At 41.1% G+C, this 17,527-nt stretch overlaps 4 protein-coding genes across 4 annotated transcripts; 2 read left to right on the plus strand and 2 right to left on the minus strand.

The window, feature by feature from the left end:
* Positions 1 to 837: 837 nt before the first annotated feature.
* Positions 838 to 6,022, minus strand: sfxn1 (sideroflexin 1). Its single transcript, XM_038700332.1, has 11 exons — positions 5,916 to 6,022; positions 4,066 to 4,235; positions 3,789 to 3,959; positions 3,395 to 3,493; positions 3,171 to 3,246; positions 2,747 to 2,832; positions 2,444 to 2,571; positions 2,200 to 2,249; positions 1,858 to 1,907; positions 1,115 to 1,162; positions 838 to 957 (listed from the first exon to the last, which is right to left on the minus strand). The coding sequence occupies exons 2-11, from the start codon at positions 4,227 to 4,229 to the stop codon at positions 861 to 863; spliced, it is 969 nt and encodes a 322-aa protein (XP_038556260.1). The 5' UTR covers positions 4,230 to 4,235; positions 5,916 to 6,022; the 3' UTR covers positions 838 to 860.
* A 693-nt stretch (positions 6,023 to 6,715) lies between these two features.
* On the minus strand, positions 6,716 to 9,926 carry LOC119888909 (serine/threonine-protein phosphatase 2A catalytic subunit alpha isoform-like). Its single transcript, XM_038699697.1, has 7 exons — positions 9,658 to 9,926; positions 8,974 to 9,183; positions 8,676 to 8,849; positions 8,506 to 8,595; positions 7,833 to 7,994; positions 7,593 to 7,711; positions 6,716 to 7,503 (listed from the first exon to the last, which is right to left on the minus strand). The coding sequence occupies exons 1-7, from the start codon at positions 9,757 to 9,759 to the stop codon at positions 7,431 to 7,433; spliced, it is 930 nt and encodes a 309-aa protein (XP_038555625.1). The 5' UTR covers positions 9,760 to 9,926; the 3' UTR covers positions 6,716 to 7,430.
* A 1,907-nt stretch (positions 9,927 to 11,833) lies between these two features.
* atp5po (ATP synthase peripheral stalk subunit OSCP) lies at positions 11,834 to 15,040 on the plus strand. Its single transcript, XM_038699698.1, has 7 exons — positions 11,834 to 11,935; positions 12,220 to 12,270; positions 12,380 to 12,490; positions 12,590 to 12,719; positions 14,149 to 14,261; positions 14,587 to 14,673; positions 14,771 to 15,040. The coding sequence occupies exons 1-7, from the start codon at positions 11,909 to 11,911 to the stop codon at positions 14,879 to 14,881; spliced, it is 630 nt and encodes a 209-aa protein (XP_038555626.1). The 5' UTR covers positions 11,834 to 11,908; the 3' UTR covers positions 14,882 to 15,040.
* Positions 15,041 to 15,352: 312 nt separating this feature from the next.
* Positions 15,353 to 16,983, plus strand: si:ch1073-44g3.1 (UPF0461 protein C5orf24 homolog). Its single transcript, XM_038699783.1, has 2 exons — positions 15,353 to 15,590; positions 16,115 to 16,983. Exon 2 carries the CDS (start codon positions 16,118 to 16,120, stop codon positions 16,784 to 16,786), a length of 669 nt encoding a protein of 222 aa, XP_038555711.1. The 5' UTR covers positions 15,353 to 15,590; positions 16,115 to 16,117; the 3' UTR covers positions 16,787 to 16,983.
* The last annotated feature ends 544 nt before the right edge of the window (positions 16,984 to 17,527 follow it).

The following is a 17,527-nucleotide window of genomic DNA, read 5'->3' on the forward strand; positions in this document are numbered from 1 at the left end:
GTGTGTTTTGCTGAAGTGATCATTAATAACACATTTTGGCACCACCGAGTGTAGCCTCGGTGTGACAGATACATTATTTTCTTTATTATTATGGGTTAAATCCCAATGAAGCTCATATGAGGAGTGGTTTGTTCATGTGTGTTTGGCAAGCAAAATAAATAGTATGAAACACTGATTATTAAGACATCAAATAGCACCGTGTTGGCCCATCAATGGTTGCCACCATCATAGCGTCACATTTTATAGGGTTGATCCCTGGAGAATTGTTTTCAGATTCATGATCAGATGTCAACGGGCCCCAAGGCTCACTGAATGTCACTCATTTAGCAAACAGAACTGATTTAAAGTGAACAACACTTTCAAGAATAGGAGGTCGTAATCATTAATGAGGTCTAAATGTGAGTACAGATTTGGCAAATGCATGAGGTCTTTGACTAATCAACGTCAAAATCTGATTAAAATCAATAATACTGCAGGTAAGAAATAAGCTGACTGCCAACCTCAGGTAGGAGAGTGTGAAAATGGTTTGGTTGCGACTTACGATCAACAAGTCACCAACTTTTAAAAAACACAGGCAACTGTACTGTATCTGTGATAAACACCATACTCCTTATCTGGCCCAGTCAGAGAAAATCTTCTTTAGCAGTTAAATGAACAATCACATAGACAAAAGCAAACATCTCGTTACAAAGAGACTGACAGAGAGGGAGGCCTCAGATAGCCATCTAAATGGTGGAAATGAGGAGACACAAACTTAACTTTGGCACACTGAATGAGGAGGGCTGGCAGAGAGGCGAGGACTGAGCCTGCAGCTGTGTTATGGCAGTGTTTGGATGGGGGTGAAGGGGGGGGCTGCACACTCATAGCCCTTTGTTGAAGTACACCCTCTCCACTCCTGGGTGCTTGGCCCGGATTTTCTCCTGCAGCTCCGGCTCCAATCGGTTGACTGACATAGAGCTGGATTGGGGGGGGGGGTGTAAAAATGCATAGGTTGATGGATCAAACACACTCACTGTAGGCGTATTATGCTACTTTTCAGGTAGAAAAGAATCATGAAAACTGAAAATATATTTAAATACAGAAAAGAAGAAGTCCTTTGGAAAGTTCCACTCACCTCTTCTGAGGGAACAATGCACAGCACAGTGGAGTGGCAAACACCAGGCTGAAAAAGAAACACAGATCTATGAAACAGTCAGAAAGAAGGCTGCATTGACTGCATGCCTGTACTGTATAAGACTAAGAGTCTACAGCCATGCTAGCAGGCCTGTAAGGCTGTAGCTAGGCACATTGTGGGGCTTTCAGCTAAATGCTATATCATATAACAAATCAATAAACTTCATCACATTGATACAAAAATCATTACAAAATCCAATTTTACAATGAAACACTCCTGCTCATTGATTTGCTGTGGTCATGTCATTTGAGCTGAACTATAGGAATGCTACACGTGATTTTAATTGGTCACTCTGAGGTCACAGGAGGCAAAGTGGAGCCAGGAAACACGTGGGATGATGTGTGGATCGTTTTTCAGAAGAAAACAGGACATGATCTGTGGCTTGTACTGGAAAATTGTGTAAAGAAATGTTGCCTCCTGCCTGCACCCAAACTCCCACTAAACCTGGCAGCAAATCACAGCAAGATGGGCTGAGAGAGCTTTGTGATATTATTTAGAGGAACCAATAAATCTTATGAGCACATTCCTCCTCAGATACTTCACAATAACTTGAACAGCAAAGTTTAAAGCAGCATAAATGTCAGGATTACTGACATTTCTGTAGTAATTTAAGAAATTAGGATGGAATTTCAACAGGAATTTCACAAGGCTGCTTATCGGGTGGACCATTTCTGACGACTCACCAGAATCCCACCAGGCTGACTTGAATAGGTGCACTCATCCATGGGAACCTCTGAAAAGACCAGGCAGAAACACGAATGAGGGGCACAAAAGCAGTGGTGAATTCCCGTACTAGAGCGGCCTCATGTCCTCAGTGCTTTTCATTCCTCTGATGTGTGATTATGAAAAAAAACCGAGTGGCAGACACAGCGTGGGACACAGGGTTCCCACCGTTTGACTTAAACCCTCATGCTATTAAATCTGTGATGATGAAGTTGGTGTTGAGGAGGACCTTGCAGCAGAGGCAGTCCTCTGTGCAGTCGTTTGTGACTTAAGGGATGCAACTGATTCAGAAATATGCCTACCTTCAGAAAGGCCTTTTTTTCCAAATGGTTCATTAAAAACGGGGGGATAGCTGAGAAGACACAAATAAAATATCACTATACATTTTCAACTAAAAACTGGTGGTTATAAACTTGTCTCTTTATTTTCCTTTTAATTAAACGATGCCACCAACTGCCAGTGGGGAGAGTTAACAAACCTCACGTCAGGATGAAACAATGATATTGGACTGATGAAATTGGACTGATGAAACAATGATATTCATACCCATTCCCGGAGAAGCCATGAGGATCCTGGAGACCACAACCTGAGAGATAGCCTGCTGTGCAGCTTTCGTCGACTCTCCTAACCTGTTGTCATTCTCATCTGTTATGGGAATGCCGTGTTGAAGTTCTCTGATGAAAAGGGGCAAAGCAAATTTAATCAGAAAGGAATCCAACTGACCTTTATCGTAGCCTCCTGAGAGGAATTGCCTTAAAATCTTTACTTTCACCATTAGTGTCTTCTCAAGGTCAAAGCCAGCCTGTATTGCAATTGCTTAAAAAACGATGATGCCATCATCCTGGTTACCTTTGTCTCATCAGTGGGATGTTGATACAGTTAGCAGCAGCTACAGCAGCAAATGGAACAAACCGTCCAATCAGGGGTGAGATGTGCTAGAGCAGGTGAGAGGAGGCGAGAGGAGGCATAAAAACAAGGGGGTAGAAATTAATCACTTGGCTCTGCTGTACCTTGATTGCACAACCAATTTAACCTTGCAGACTAGTGGAGGACAGAGGTTATTGCAGGTTCTATTTCAGATGTACATGTAGGCTTTTCTACCATAAATCAGGGTGTATAACACAAAGCCACCATATAAGCTGGCAGGAGCACAACCCTGAAAATAATATGGCTCCTTCCATTTTGTGCGTGGCTAGCATCATGTCAGCACACCCATGCGGCTGTGGTTGATACATTAAAATGAGATGTGTAATGGGGTTAGATGAACTGATACCTTTGTTAGTGCATTTAGTCCTAGAGCGGTAGCAACTGCCCCTGTGGTGGCAGACACATAAGCCGTGCCAAGCTGACTGCAAACAAGAGCGAGAGTCACCGGTCACATCGCGCAGGGGGAAATTTTTAAATAAAATTTTTTTAAAAACTGTCCACACAAAGACTGTTGAACTAAAAGGGTTAAAATAAGCCGGTGTCGGTGGCACAATAATGTCCGTCTCTTACCTGACTGTGATTGGAGCATCACCGCTCCTGTTGGTGTAATTGACTATTGCGTTGAAAGACTGATTGATCCACTGCCAGAGCAACACAGCTGGAGTTGTCCTGCAACATTGACAAGAGTGGAGTCATTAGCAAGACCAGTGTAGAGAGTCCGCAGAAGAAAAGATTGGATTGTATGTGCTTTGCTGTACATCTGAAGGTTGGACTGGATATGAATTGCTAGGCTTAAACAAATATTTGCCTTTCTAGATTTCCTTCATATTTTAAGCTGTTGGAATACTATTAGCCAAGGAACAAGTACTGGCTTCAGAGTTAGGCAGCAATAGTGTATAGAGATAAATCTATCAGTTTGAGTGTGACAGTCAAAGTCTGATAATGAAACTCTACAAGTTCTTACTTGTAAAAGGTCATCATGCATCCAGTGATCGTCATGTTCATTGGAACCTGCGCTGACATGCGGCCAATCAGGATCATCTTCTCCCCAGTGTCGGGATGAAAAGCAGAGTCAAAAACATATTTGGCCTTCCACAGTTCATCTTCTGTCAGTCCCGGAGTGACTATACCTTGCCTAGAAAGACAGTGAAGGTAACATTTAAAGCAAACTCATCTTATGACAGCACTGAATTTACATCCTGTTACTGGTGAACTTGCTACTGCTACAGCGGTCCTTGTACCTGTAGTCAGTGATGATTTTGTGTGCATGAGCTAGTTGTTCGTTGGTGAGGAGGATGTTCCTGGGGTCTGTGACAGTGAAGAAATGTTTAGCCCGACCTACAAATGTGCTTTGGTCCCACCGAGGCTCCTTGATGTTTATGGAAGTGGAAAGCTCTGCAGCCATATTTATCTGGAGAAAGAAAAAATGTTACAATAATCGTATCAGAGATTTGTCAGTGCACCAAAGTATGTAGGAATGATGATGATTGGCTGATTCTGCAGTAAATAAATTAAAGCAGGAATAGAAAACATGCTGAATTAAAGCACAAATTCTCCGTCCTGGTGCATTAATGTGTGATGGTTAGTTATCTAGAACAACTGTGTTTCATAACTGGGCCCTGCTCCAGCACTAACCCCAGGAGTTACAGCCTTTCAGTTTGTATTTTCTTTTGCAGACACCAGTCACTGAAGGAGGGAGCGTGAAAATAAAGCTCCTTTCTGAATTACCGTGCTGCTTATTCAGCATAATGTTTCTATGGTGATGGCTGACCTGACACAGGGGTTGTGAAACACTAAATTGCAAAGCCCTTTATGAGCACCCACCAATCCCCAAACTGTGGCTGAAAAGCAGCTCTTGGGCAGTAACAAAACCCTCCTGTGTGTACTGTGAACAGGTGATTATTTTTATCAATAAACTTACAAATTGTATTAGGGTTAATGAGAAAGGCAGGTTATGCAATATTTGAGTTTTATGGTTGGGACTAGTGAGTATGTCAATGAAACTGTATTCATTTTTTATTTCCTAATATAAAACCAGATCTGGCTGGCCTGCACTGGATGGACACTGCACTATCAAAAAAACACCAGCTTTGTGGATGCTGCATGCTCATTCTCCCCTGTGTGTAGGTCCATGTAACCCAGTCTGATCTGGTTTGTTCCATGCTGCACATGAACTACTGGCAGACACCAAAGTGCAGCAAGTCTAAGCAAGGACCTGCAGCAGCATGATGAAACTCCTCCTGAAATTGCACCAAAGATGGCTGCTGGATTGACAGGAAAACAGAAAAGTCTCTTTGTTTGCCCATGGCTGTGGCGCGCTGCCTCTTTAAATTATATTAAACTCCATAGGATTCTCACGAGATGACAACAAAACACCCCCTTTTCTGAACTCATCCAGTGAAAAACTAAATCACTGTATGAGCCCGAATAGAGGCTGAAGGGCACTTCCCCCAGTTAATAGCATTAATATGACGCTAAATCTCTGATGAATGATCACTGATGAGGGTAACAGAAGAGGACTGAACTTTGGACTGACACGGCCTTTGATCTATAAACCTTCAGCTGCTTCTGCCCTCACTCTCAACCAATCAAATGCGGCCTGCGTGGCAATTCACAATATCTCCTTCCAATCATTAAATATATAATTTAAACACTACACACTTCATCATTCCCATGGCAAATAGTTAACCTTCATCTGACATCTATTACACTGAGAATAGCTGCTTTCTGTCTGTGGTCGCAGGGCAAACCTGCTCTGTGAGTGGACACGGTGAATTGTTCCAACCCGACGTAGCCTAGACCAGTCAAATCTGGACGGTGACTGAAGGTGTTTCTGCATCTGAAAAAATGCGACTCAACCTTTACCAAACAATAAACACACGAGCACCATCGTTTTAAAACGACTAATGAGGCACCGGCATCTGTCCAGCCCGATAATTGTCCAGCTGTGCGCCCCAGATTCAACTAGTATCAGCCTGCCACATCCACACCTCCAGCGGGCTCCTCAAGGAGCCAAACGCCGAAGTCTCCACACTGCTCTTCTCTCTGTCGACGTCTTGATGGTCCCATTTAAAAACATAACATTACTCACTGCACTGTGGGCTCCGGCGGTCCGCAAGAGGTGTCCCTGAACGGCTGCAGCCAGCTAATTTTACATGCAGCAGCGTCAGCAGCGCCACACAGCGACACAGCGACACAGAGGCACATCCCCCAGCGTCCCTCACCGCGCTGACAAAATAAAAGCACTGCCTCAGAGCGGCAATTCACACTGGAGAAAGATTGGAGCCGTAGCCTAATTACTGTCTGAAAGCCAAAACTTTCAGAAAATGCATACAGATTATCTGCTATTTTAGGAAACAATAAAATAAGATCTTAGGTAAACATTTTAGGTGACAAATTAAGTTTCATTCCGCTTCATCCATTAAATTAGACTTTTATTTTTAGCAGCGGGCCAAACGCTACATCCGTCAATGCTCTGTCATTTTAACTACATTGACTCACAGACAGTAAATCATTAATTACTGGTAAAACTTTTGACTTACACACACACACACACACACACACGACTCTGTACGAAAGTGTCCCTTAAAACAAACCATTCTTGGGCTCATATAACGTTACAAATAAATAGACACAATTAAAAGCAATATGAGTCACTTAAGACTTGGGTGCTAAACAGCTCTTATCCCTTTCATGAGTCAAAATTATGGCATACTCTATACCTGCAGTAAAAATAGAATCAATTAAATTACCCAATTTCCTTCACACATTCACAGAAAGGATGATTATCCCCTTAGTGTTGCACATCGGCACAGCTTTTGGGTTTCGGTTCCATCTAGTGGTGACTGGTGAGATGAAATAATGCCACAAACTCTATCCGAAGGAAATAAATGACGAAGCAACTTCAGTGTTTATTTTGTATACCTGTGGCTGCAAAACATTAAGTAATATTTTTTATTTTTTATTTTTTATTTTTTTTTACAATTGATGTTATTTGTACTAATTTTAAATATTTAGATGACGTACATTAACTCCCATAAGAGACAGCAGAGCAGAAAGAGAGCTACTTACACTATAACAGGGTATAAAAAAGAACATATAGTCTGTTAGTGCCATGTGATAAAAATCAAATACAAAAGTGCAAAGAGAACAGATTTCCAACATCTAACCCTATTATCTCACTTCACAAAATAAACTGTTGCGCTTCAGTTACAAAAAGAAAAGAGTTCACATTATATTTACTGCAACTTTTGATTTGAGGCCATGCCAAGTGAAAGATGCAGCCTTACATACTGTACATGGCAACACTCTGGTCATCATTAATACCCTAAACACAAAGATTACTTACATTTAGTCATTATTCTCAGCATTAGTTCCCTCATGTTTCCTGACAAACCAGCAGGTATTGTGACGGTAATGTTCATAGCAATCATTTATAGCATTAAAAACATCATGCACAGAAAGGAAAAAGTTGAAAGGATATTGGTCTTTAGCGAGATGTGATAGTTTGCATTTCGTTTTGTGATTATGGCACACATTTATTTTTTTGGTCCATGGGGTTATGAATGCTTCAGTGTAGATTCTCGCCATCCACACCAATGGATCCTTACAGGAAATAGTCCGGTGTACGCCGTGTCACGTGGGGCTCTCCTCTGCGTGGTGCAGGGTCGAACTGTAGGCTAAAGCAAACAAAGGGCACCATCTCACATTTAGAGATTTTTTTTTTAATAATTAAAGTCCACAGTTCATCTTAGAAAACTTTACTTACAAGGAGTATTTCAATGTGTCATCAAGCTCCATGATTGCTGCTTGGTTTCCACAACGATAACAATAGTTTGGTGCACTGAAGATCGTCACAACATTGCGGTCGTGGCACCAATTGTAACCCTAGATCAAAAATTACTTTGTTACCCATTTCAAATTCATGTAATGCTCATCACATCTGCATCTGCAGTGTCTACAAGGAAAAAATATAATTACTTTCAGTAATAAACAAAGTTCAAAGTACCTCCATCACCAGCTGGTGGGCTCTTGAAACCAAAGTTAGGCCGTTTGCATGGTTGAAAGTCTCTGAAATGTCCTGTCCAAAGGTGTAACCAGCACCACGGGGTGAGATGCCCCAGCCACCACGGTCATCTGGGTCTGACCATAACAAGTCACACATTGGACCCTGAAACATGGAAGAAGTTGTTTAGCCTGTTGAAAGTTTTGGGAGAATGTAAGACTTTGTTAGGGCTGCAACAACAAAAATGTTTGTTATCAATTAATCTGCTGATAATTTTCTTGATTTATCACTCGCTCCATAAATTGTCAGAAAATTCTGAAAAACAATTCAAAATCAAAAGTTCATTTTACTCATAGAAGACTATGAAAACCAAAATAATTTAAGCCTATTCCAGAACCCATGAATTGAATAAATTATTGCAGATGATTTTCTATGGATAGACTCATTTATTTATTTACTATTGAAGATCATTTCAGCTCTAAACTTTATAATGAAATCTGATGAATGTGCATGTATAGAAATTACAATTGTAAACTTGCAGAATCATACTCCATACCATAAATGTTTTAACATCCTTATGTTATGACAGTAAATTACAGAATAATTGCTCATCTAGATGGACCTTCAGAAGTTCCTCTAATGTCAAATGTGTAGAATTTACATGGACTGAATTTACCTCATGGGGAACCTCCTGCAGGCGATCCAGCGCTCTGATGTGTTCCAGTGTGTCTATTGAAGGGGACAATCCTCCATGGAGGCAGAAAATCTCACAGAAGAAAGAGAAAATTAATATGTCTCTTTATCTGCGCTTTGTGTCATATGCCCCATCTAAATACACAACCTTACCTGGTTATCTACCAGTGCGGTAAGGGGCAGATAGTCAAACAGATCTGTGAAGTACTTCCAAACATTGGCGTTTCCATATTTCCTTAAGCACTCGTCGTAGAAGCCGTACACTTGTGTGATCTGTCTGCTCTCGTGGTTCCCTCTGAGAATTGTGATTCGTTCACGGAACCTTACCTACAAGGAAAAAACGCATTTAGAAACAAACTGCAAGAATAATCAGTCATGAGCATTTTCCTTCCCCCAACTCCAAATTCATATCCCAGTTGTAGCATCAGTGGCAAGTGTCCTTTTTTTTTACCTTAAGAGAAACCAGGAGACTAACAGTCTCCACAGAATAGTAGCCTCTGTCAACATAGTCTCCCATGAAGAGGTAGTTAGTGTCTGGAGACTTCCCCCCGATCTTAAACAGCTCCATTAGGTCATGAAACTGACCGTGGACATCCCCGCAGACTGTCACGGGACATCTCACCTCCTGCACATTGGACTCCTTTGTCAGGATTTCCTTGGCCTTAAAAAGGAAGACCAAGAACACACAGGATGATGCTGACTAATAGGTAACAGAGTGTGATGCAGTGTAGGAGTGCACAGTGGACATGTGTTGTTCTCTTTTAACAAGTATTATCAAAGCCACCGAGACACAGAATACTCATAATTTTTCGGATTGTGAAGGATGCAGCAGATTATTGTACTGTTTGCTTTGGTAGTGCCAGTGCACTCCAGTGGTGAAGAGGTACCAAGAGTGGGCGTAGCTAGGGAAAACGTTCACAGGCATCTCCCTCCATCTTCTTGGCTAGCGGCTTCCCTTAGCAATGTACTGCACGCAGCTGCAGCCAAATGGTGTGCGCTCCAAACAAGGCCACATGCATTTAGCAGTGTTCCAATCAACGCTTCTGCTAAATCTAAAACAGTGCAGGAGATGTGACAGTTAACGGTCCCCTAGCAGAAAGCTAACAGCTCGCCTGCCTTCCTGCGCAAACCTTACCTTTTCACACAGGACTTTGACCTGATTCTCTGATAGCTGTTTGCACTCATTCAGTTGTTCAATCCATCCGTCCAACTCCTTGGTGAATGACTTGTCGTCCATGCCTGGTTTGCCGTCAGCTAGCGAGCCGACCAGCTTTAAAATGCGCCAGGAAAACCTCTCGCTATTTCGCTGTTGACGTTTTGGTGGCCGGGCTAAGGTCCTAGCAAGCCTCTCTGGTCATTCGCAGCTTGTATGTGCGTGTGCTTGCGTGTGTGTATGTATGTGTGTGTGCTCCGCGATAACGAATGCGTCAACTGCCCTGCGTCCCTGCAGCCCGGTGGGGACTAAAGTGTTTAGTTCACATGATACATAAATTAACTTCTCCTTGTTAAACGACCAAGGTCACACAGTTATCCATCAATGTCGCAAAGACTATAAAACTAGCAGACCCAACCCTGCCAACTGTTGTCCAAAGCGAGACGGAGCAACAAATCATGGATATACTACGTCATAGCATCCCTGATGGGCCCTTTAAGAGGGGTTTAAAAAGAGGTATGGTTCATTTGTCCGTTCCGGTGGTTTTATAGTACCGGTATATTATATATAAATATAATGTGTTTATTTTTATTTTACATCCGCTTACAGATGTTGTGTTTTCCAGAAGTCGGGATTGCTGTTAAATCTGTCCTCTGCTGGACGAAACCGGGAACAGGCAGGACCAACGGCTAACCAACAGTTAGTTAAGAAGTTCCCAACAGCTCAGATAAAATATGTAACAGCTGGTGTAACCTTTGATAAGATGTGTTTAGCCAGCCTTTTAACCATTTAACACATCTATTAATACCGCGTTAAAGACACTGGGATAGATACTAGTCAGATAGCTCTCAGCCTGCTAGTTATGTTTATTTTACTTTAGTTGTTTAAATATTGCTAAATGGCCTAATGGTACCACAATACGTGTAACAAAATAAGTTACCTAATGGTATAGTCTATGGGTACCACACAATAATATTTATTTCAACTAAGTGCAAATACATTCAGTAAGAATGTTTTTGCATCCCTGACCAGCTGTCATCAGCTCCAGTGAATTGTAGCCAGTCATACCTAAGTGGTCCCTAAACCCAGCTACTAAATAACAGTGTTTTTTGTGTTTGTTTCACACTGAACACCAATACATTTCAGGACTAGCCCACCACTAGGGCTGAACGATTTTGAAAAAATATCTTATTACAATTGCGATATGATTTGCAGTGTTAGGGGGAATGAACATTTTTATATCATCAAAAGAAATTAGGGTGTGATTTTTGCAGGGATTTGTACCAAACAAGAGATGTTTGTCTCTAGAATATGATGTGTATGCCAGAATATCTCTGCAGATACCAGTATTTCATTTAAAATGGTACTTTGACACACACATCACCGTTAACAAATATTGAGCCTACAGTGATTTGAAAATTGCAGTAGACCATATTGCGATTTCAATAAAATGTCAATTAATGAAGTTTTAAATGGTTTCATTGAGTTTTATTTTAAGTAGTTTCAAATCGTGTGAACACTGTTGCTATTATTATCTTGTAACCAGCCTAGTTGATTTGAAGCACAGACATTGCAAAAAGTAGAATACACACTCTGGTCTTTGCTCCCATGGTGTTTTTACTGATATATTTTTATTGTGCAACACATTTTGATCAATCACATCTTCATCAGGATGTCTGTAAAGATTCTCAGTCATCCAGGTCATAGTTATCCAAAGAAGTTAAAGTCAAGGGAAACTGAACATCTTCAACCAAGTCCAGTTGCCCTTGACTTTAACCTTCTTTGGATATCTTCATCAGGAAAAACAGCACTCTTGAATCTCATATTTTATATTCATATCTCAAAATGATGGCAGTCTGCAACAGGTGCCCAAACTGAAAAGCCTTTGGCTGAAACCCAAAAAACGTTTTCTGAAGGCATTTTTATGGTTTACTTGAGTTAACCAATGGATTTCAAGTTCACTTGCACAACCAGTAGGTACTAAATTGCGCTTTAAAATAAAATTGATATTATCAAGTTGATTGCGTGAGCAATGTACAATCCTGAGTCAAATTCCTCGTATGTGTACACCTGGCAAATAAAGCTGATTCTGATTCTTATTGATATACCATGCATTTTCCCTACCTGTCAGACTGTGCTACCCTCGAAAGACTACATTACCCACAGTCAGACTCCTCCTTCTCAAATGCACATGCGCAGTCATTTCTTCTACTCTGGACAGCTGTAGGAGAAAATGGCAGCACTCATGCTAGGACAGCAGGTAAGACATTCAATGATTTTAGTAATTTGAGTCATTTCACGGTAGTTCTGACTGATTTTTATATAACCTAAAAACACCTCTTAAGTATTGTATTTCTTCTGGAGACCAGGAGGCAACGCTGAATGTCCAACAAATTCTCACGCGGCATTGCACTTGAATGACTGCTAACGTGTTAGCCTACAAGCTAGCTGTCTTAACGTAAATGGTACAAAGAGTGCCAAAAGTTCACCAGCACAAGTTCTAGTTTCTCTGTGTTGAGAACTTTCATTTCTTTTCATTTCCAGGTCCGCCAGTTCAGCACGTCTGTGATCAGACCTGCATCAAAACTGATCAAGGTAAATAACGTCAGACTGCACGAAGCGTAACCTGTGGTTAAAACGTCAGTGTTACAGAAATGGTTAGTGGTTGCAATTTTAGTTCATATCTGTGTATGTGTCCTTGTAGCCTCCCATCCAGGTCTATGGAGTAGAGGGCCGCTATGCCACTGCACTGTTCTCAGCTGCCAGTAAGCAGAGCAAACTGGACCAAGTGGAGCAGGAACTCGGCAAAGTTACAGTAAGTCAAAAATAAATGTGTATATCTGAGAAATGAAGCATTGGAATAATGCTAATCCATGCAGTTTCAGCAAAATCTACTGTGTCTTTTGTTTTTCAGACCCTGCTGAAGGACTCCAAGCTTTCCAGTGTTGTAATGAATCCTCATATAAAGCGCAGCATCAAGCAGAAGACTTTCAATGATGTTCTTGCGAAGGCTAAGCTTTCACCCATCACCATCAACCTCATCAGTGAGTGGCTAAAGTGTGATTTATACTTCTGCGTCAAATCTACGGCGTAGCCTATATGGTCTAACCTAAGTGGTCCCATTACTGCTATAAGTTTGGCCTCTGCCTTTGCACGGCAGTATCTTAATCAGAGCTAAGTAGACCATAGTAGGCTCTGTGAGTGTAGTGTTCATACGTGTCATTGTTAAACCAAAATAAGATTGAGCCTATCCGGTTAGGTCGGTAGAGGTTACAGGTATTTGAAGTTAATCAAAGTATTTCTCACTAATGCTAATAAACATGGTTAAGAATAAAAGGATGCTCGTCCACCACCACACACCAGATACGATACAAATGCTTAATTGTTGTGCTACAAAGTAGTCATAGTGAAGAACACATTTCTGTTACTGAAGGTCTTAATGTCTTTCTTGGGTTCCTGTGACCTCTGGATGACCAAAGGAGGTCACAGGGAGCTAAGGATTGTCAGATGTCCTGTCTACACTAATGTCATGCAGATGGTTGGCATTTTATATATGTGGTCTTCTTACAATTTGTAAACATGTTGCGTAAGATTTTCAATTAAGCGAGAGAACTATAATTGTATAAAAACATGTCCTAAAATACAAATTTTAAAAATGGCTATTCAACTCACCAATTGTAAGCTCCACAAAAGATTTCCCACAGCAGCATTACTCCACAGACCCATAGGGGCACTACAGTATATTGATATTGATCATGGTGTAAATAAAATTGAGCATATGTTTCTAAATTTGATATTTAAGAGAAAATATATAGCAGGACCAGTTAGATGAAATCAGTGTCTATTTATTTTGAACTTATATATTACAATATTATTGCTGCACACCGTTTTCTCACCGTATAGGCTTGCTGCGGTAGTTGGTGTCACACAATGTTTGGACACCGATTACATTACTTGGCCACCGCCCCCAACTTTTTTTTGCTTCTTTAAAAAAAATCAAACTTATTTAGTTCATTTTTGCTTATCAGTGCCTGCTTTCATCAACTTAAAAAAAATAAATAAATTGTAAAATACTTACTGTGTTATCAATACTTCAGACGCTACCGTTATAATTAGAAAATGCCTGCTCCGTGCAGCAGAATGTCAGCACAGTAGCAGAAGTAAGATTTCATTTGTCACATGATGAGTTGACTGACAAGACGATGGCAGAGGATTTCAAAACAAAAAGCAAAAGGGCCTATTTTGCCACCAAAATGATCAGATCAAAGTAAGCACTCTACAGATACCTTTTCTTGTAAAACCGGTGTAATCAGTAACACTAGCGTCGCCATGATTTCATTAACGCTGAGAAAATGTCCTCACCATGGAATCCCCATCCCTGTATAGTTTTCTCAGCTCAAGGCTGTCAATTGGTAATGCAGAGGAACAGAAAAGTGACTATCGCTTAAATGAATCCCGCATTTTCTGTTTCAGATGTTTTGGCTGATAATGGTCGTCTTACTCTAACTGGTGATGTTATCAATGCTTTTGGCAAGATGATGAGTGCACACCGCGGCGAGGTCATCTGCTCCGTCACTACTGCTCAGGTATGATATGTGGTAGAGATGCATTATACAGTGCATCCGGAAAGTATTCACAGCACTTAACTTTTTCCACATTTTGTTATGTTATAGCCTTATTCCAAAATTTATGAAATTCATTATTTTCCTCAAAATTCTACAATCAAGACCCCATAATGAAATGGGTGAATATATGTGTGTTCCTGCACATCCTTGTTGAATCCCACACTTCAAAACTGGTCACCTAAAATAAACAGGCTGTATTATGTATCAGTCATTAAAAACAATTAAATGCATTCTTTTTACTGTAAATATGTTGTACAATCAACCAACGCATATTTATCCATTTCAGCCCTTGGATGCAGCTAATCTTTCTGAACTGAAGGTAGCTCTCAATGGCTTTCTTCAGAAGGGTGAAACTATCAAGCTGGAAACAAAGGTACAGTGTCCATGCAGTCCAGTCTGCCGCCAATTTACTGAATCAGCAGTAATGTAATCATTTTGAGATCCCTTTGACTGTTGTCTCCTCTTCGCAGTCCGATCCTTCAATCCTGGGTGGCATGATTGTCAGTATTGGAGACAAGTATGTGGACATGTCCACCAAAACAAAGATTCAGAAGCTGACCAAGCTCATGAGGGAAACTTAAGTCCTGTGGACTTAATTTTGCAAAAGATTGGAGGCGACCTTCAGGAGAAACGCTGATAAATGTATATTGCTACCTGTTCCAGCACTGCAGTTGCTCCATAAATCCAGTGTCTGTGCTTGGGTTCATATGGATGTTAATAAAACCTACAAAAAAAATGGAGACTGGTCTTTGTTGTCATTGTTTGTTGGTGTTATGACACTTGAATGCTCCTAACAATGACCAGGGTTAATGATCTTGACTTTTGGTTTAGTTACTAAGTAGGGGTATTGGAAATTGTAGACTATGTAGCAATTGTGTAGTTGTAGACAATTTATAGGCTTGGTTACATTGTAACTGAACGCTGCCGTTTTGCTATTACGATACCTCTTTGTTCAATATGGTCTTAATTTGGCAGAACCACATTGGGTGACACTGATCTGTTCCTGCGTTTCCTGGAAGCCTACGTGCGCATGCGCGGTCATCGCATCCTGTTTTATTAAATTTTTTCCAGGCGAAAATGGCTGCCTCTCTCATCTAAACCTCTACCCTAAAGGATTAAATGAACATGAAATAGGCAGCAGAAATCCCAGTCTCGCTTCAAGACAACACTGATGGACGCCAGGGCGTAGTGTGTGCAGGGCCTTCACAAAGATGTTGTGGCTGCCAGAGAAGGAAAATGTATGCGATTCAAAATTAACCCTTTCCAGTCCAACACCCACCGAAAAATAAGGTACGAAATACTCATTTTGCGTTCTTAAAATAGTTTAGCGTTTTCAGGGGTAAACATTAACGTTTAGTTTTATGCATGCCATCTTTTTTTAATGCAAACTACTACTGTAGTTTACTCGCTTTGTCTTGACATCACTTGTGTTTGTGTAGCAACGCTAAAAGGCCTGTTTGCTCACTAAAAGAGTGTGTGTGTGTGTGTGTGTGTGTGTGTGTGCGCGCGCGCGCGCATACGCCTGCGTGGGTATCAATAGGTTGTTGGTCCATTTGTAGAGCGCTGTTTTTATTGTTTTATTATTCCTTTCAACTGCTGCCCAGCAGCTACAGATGAAAATTAGCTCGTGGCCTAGCTAAATCCGGTACAAAGCTGTGCCTTTATTAAGAGGAATGTATTGTTGAACATGGTCTCAGATCTGTAATAAACTAAACTAAAAGGTAAGCTACAAAATTGCTTCTTTGTGTTAGTGTTTGTCCGTGTATACGTGAAGCTTTCCAATCTAATATTTATGTTTCTCTACACTCCAACAGAAGATGATGCATCAAGTGACCAGTAGCAACAGTGACTATTGTATGAGTGGCCTGGCAGAGGACTGCCATCCAGCCAGCCACTTTGATTTATGTAGCTCACAATCCAACAAATTCTACCCCTCTCAGACAACCCCTGGTTTGCAGCTGTCCCTTGCAGGCTTAGCCCCTTTGCCCCAGGGCATGCACAAAGCCATGGCATGTCAAATGCAAGACACCCAGAATGACTTCCAGCCTCAGACGGTAAGGATCAGGGGCAGTGAGGCTGCAGGGCCCGATGGGTCTAAGAAGAAGAAGGGCAATGGAAAGTCAGGGAGGAGAGGGAGGCCATCGGGGACCACAAAGTCAGCTGGGTACCGTACAAGTACAGGACGTCCACTTGGTACAACTAGAGCTGCTGGGTTCAAAACCAGTCCTGGGAGGCCCCTTGGTACCACCAAAGCAGCAGGTTATAAGGTCAGCCCCGGCAGGCCCCCCGGCAGCATCAAGAGTCTAGCTCGGCTCAAGAACCTTGAGTTTGGTTGTGACGGCGCCAAGAAAATTGACTTTAGCAACTGCAGTGTTCCCAAGAAATTAGACTTCACTAGCTGTGATGTTCCAGCTTTTCCATATGCCATGATGGAGAAAAGACCCCTCTGTGAGCCCAGTGGAAAAGTGGATGAAACCAGTGAATAGCTCTGAGGATTTCTCTCCAGTGCTCCAGTCCAGAAAAACATTTGAGTGCATGAGCAAGAAGATGCTTTGAAAAACATTTCTCTCAAATGTTAGGCGAGGACTTTTTGTCATATAGAAATGGCTCTGACTGACTTCTCAATGTGCAGTGTTTGACATCGTCTTCATCCTCTCATAATAAACAAATTTCAAGTATGTTATTCCAGTTTGGCAGAGATGCATGCATATGAATTAATCACACCAATCAGTATAGGTAAAACATGTATTTATAAGTTTGTGGTTCAAAACTCACTAGAGAGTGGATCTTTCTTCCCCTCAAGCATTTTGTTCCTCTGAATTGTGACATGTTCTCCTACTCTTCTTTAATATTTATATGGCTGGGTTCTTGTGACATTTTCTACATTTTTAAAAAATTGCATTTTAGTACAAACAGCCAATCGAATTAGTATTTTCCTGAGCATAAATATGTGGATGTGTAGTTGTCATTTCTGTGTTGTCCAGTTCAATATTTGTTTTATTTTGTGATATCCTGCATCATGCCTAAAATGGGGAACACTGCAATACATTTTTAAGTAGCTCAAACTGGACAAACTCAATGCATAATATCCTTTTTGGACACAGTATTTTTTTCCTGAACTTTGTGACTATAGTTTTGAGTATGTATTGGAACAGCCTGTTTTTGTCCCCAAACTCACTTGATAAGCACTTCCAGACTTACATGTATGTTGTTATTGCTGTTGATTA

This window comes from Micropterus salmoides, unplaced genomic scaffold (genome assembly GCF_014851395.1).
Source record: "Micropterus salmoides isolate LMB-PRFRI ecotype aquatic unplaced genomic scaffold, ASM1485139v1 Ms_hic_scaffold_5, whole genome shotgun sequence".
In the NCBI taxonomy this organism is placed as follows: domain Eukaryota; kingdom Metazoa; phylum Chordata; class Actinopteri; order Centrarchiformes; family Centrarchidae; genus Micropterus; species Micropterus salmoides.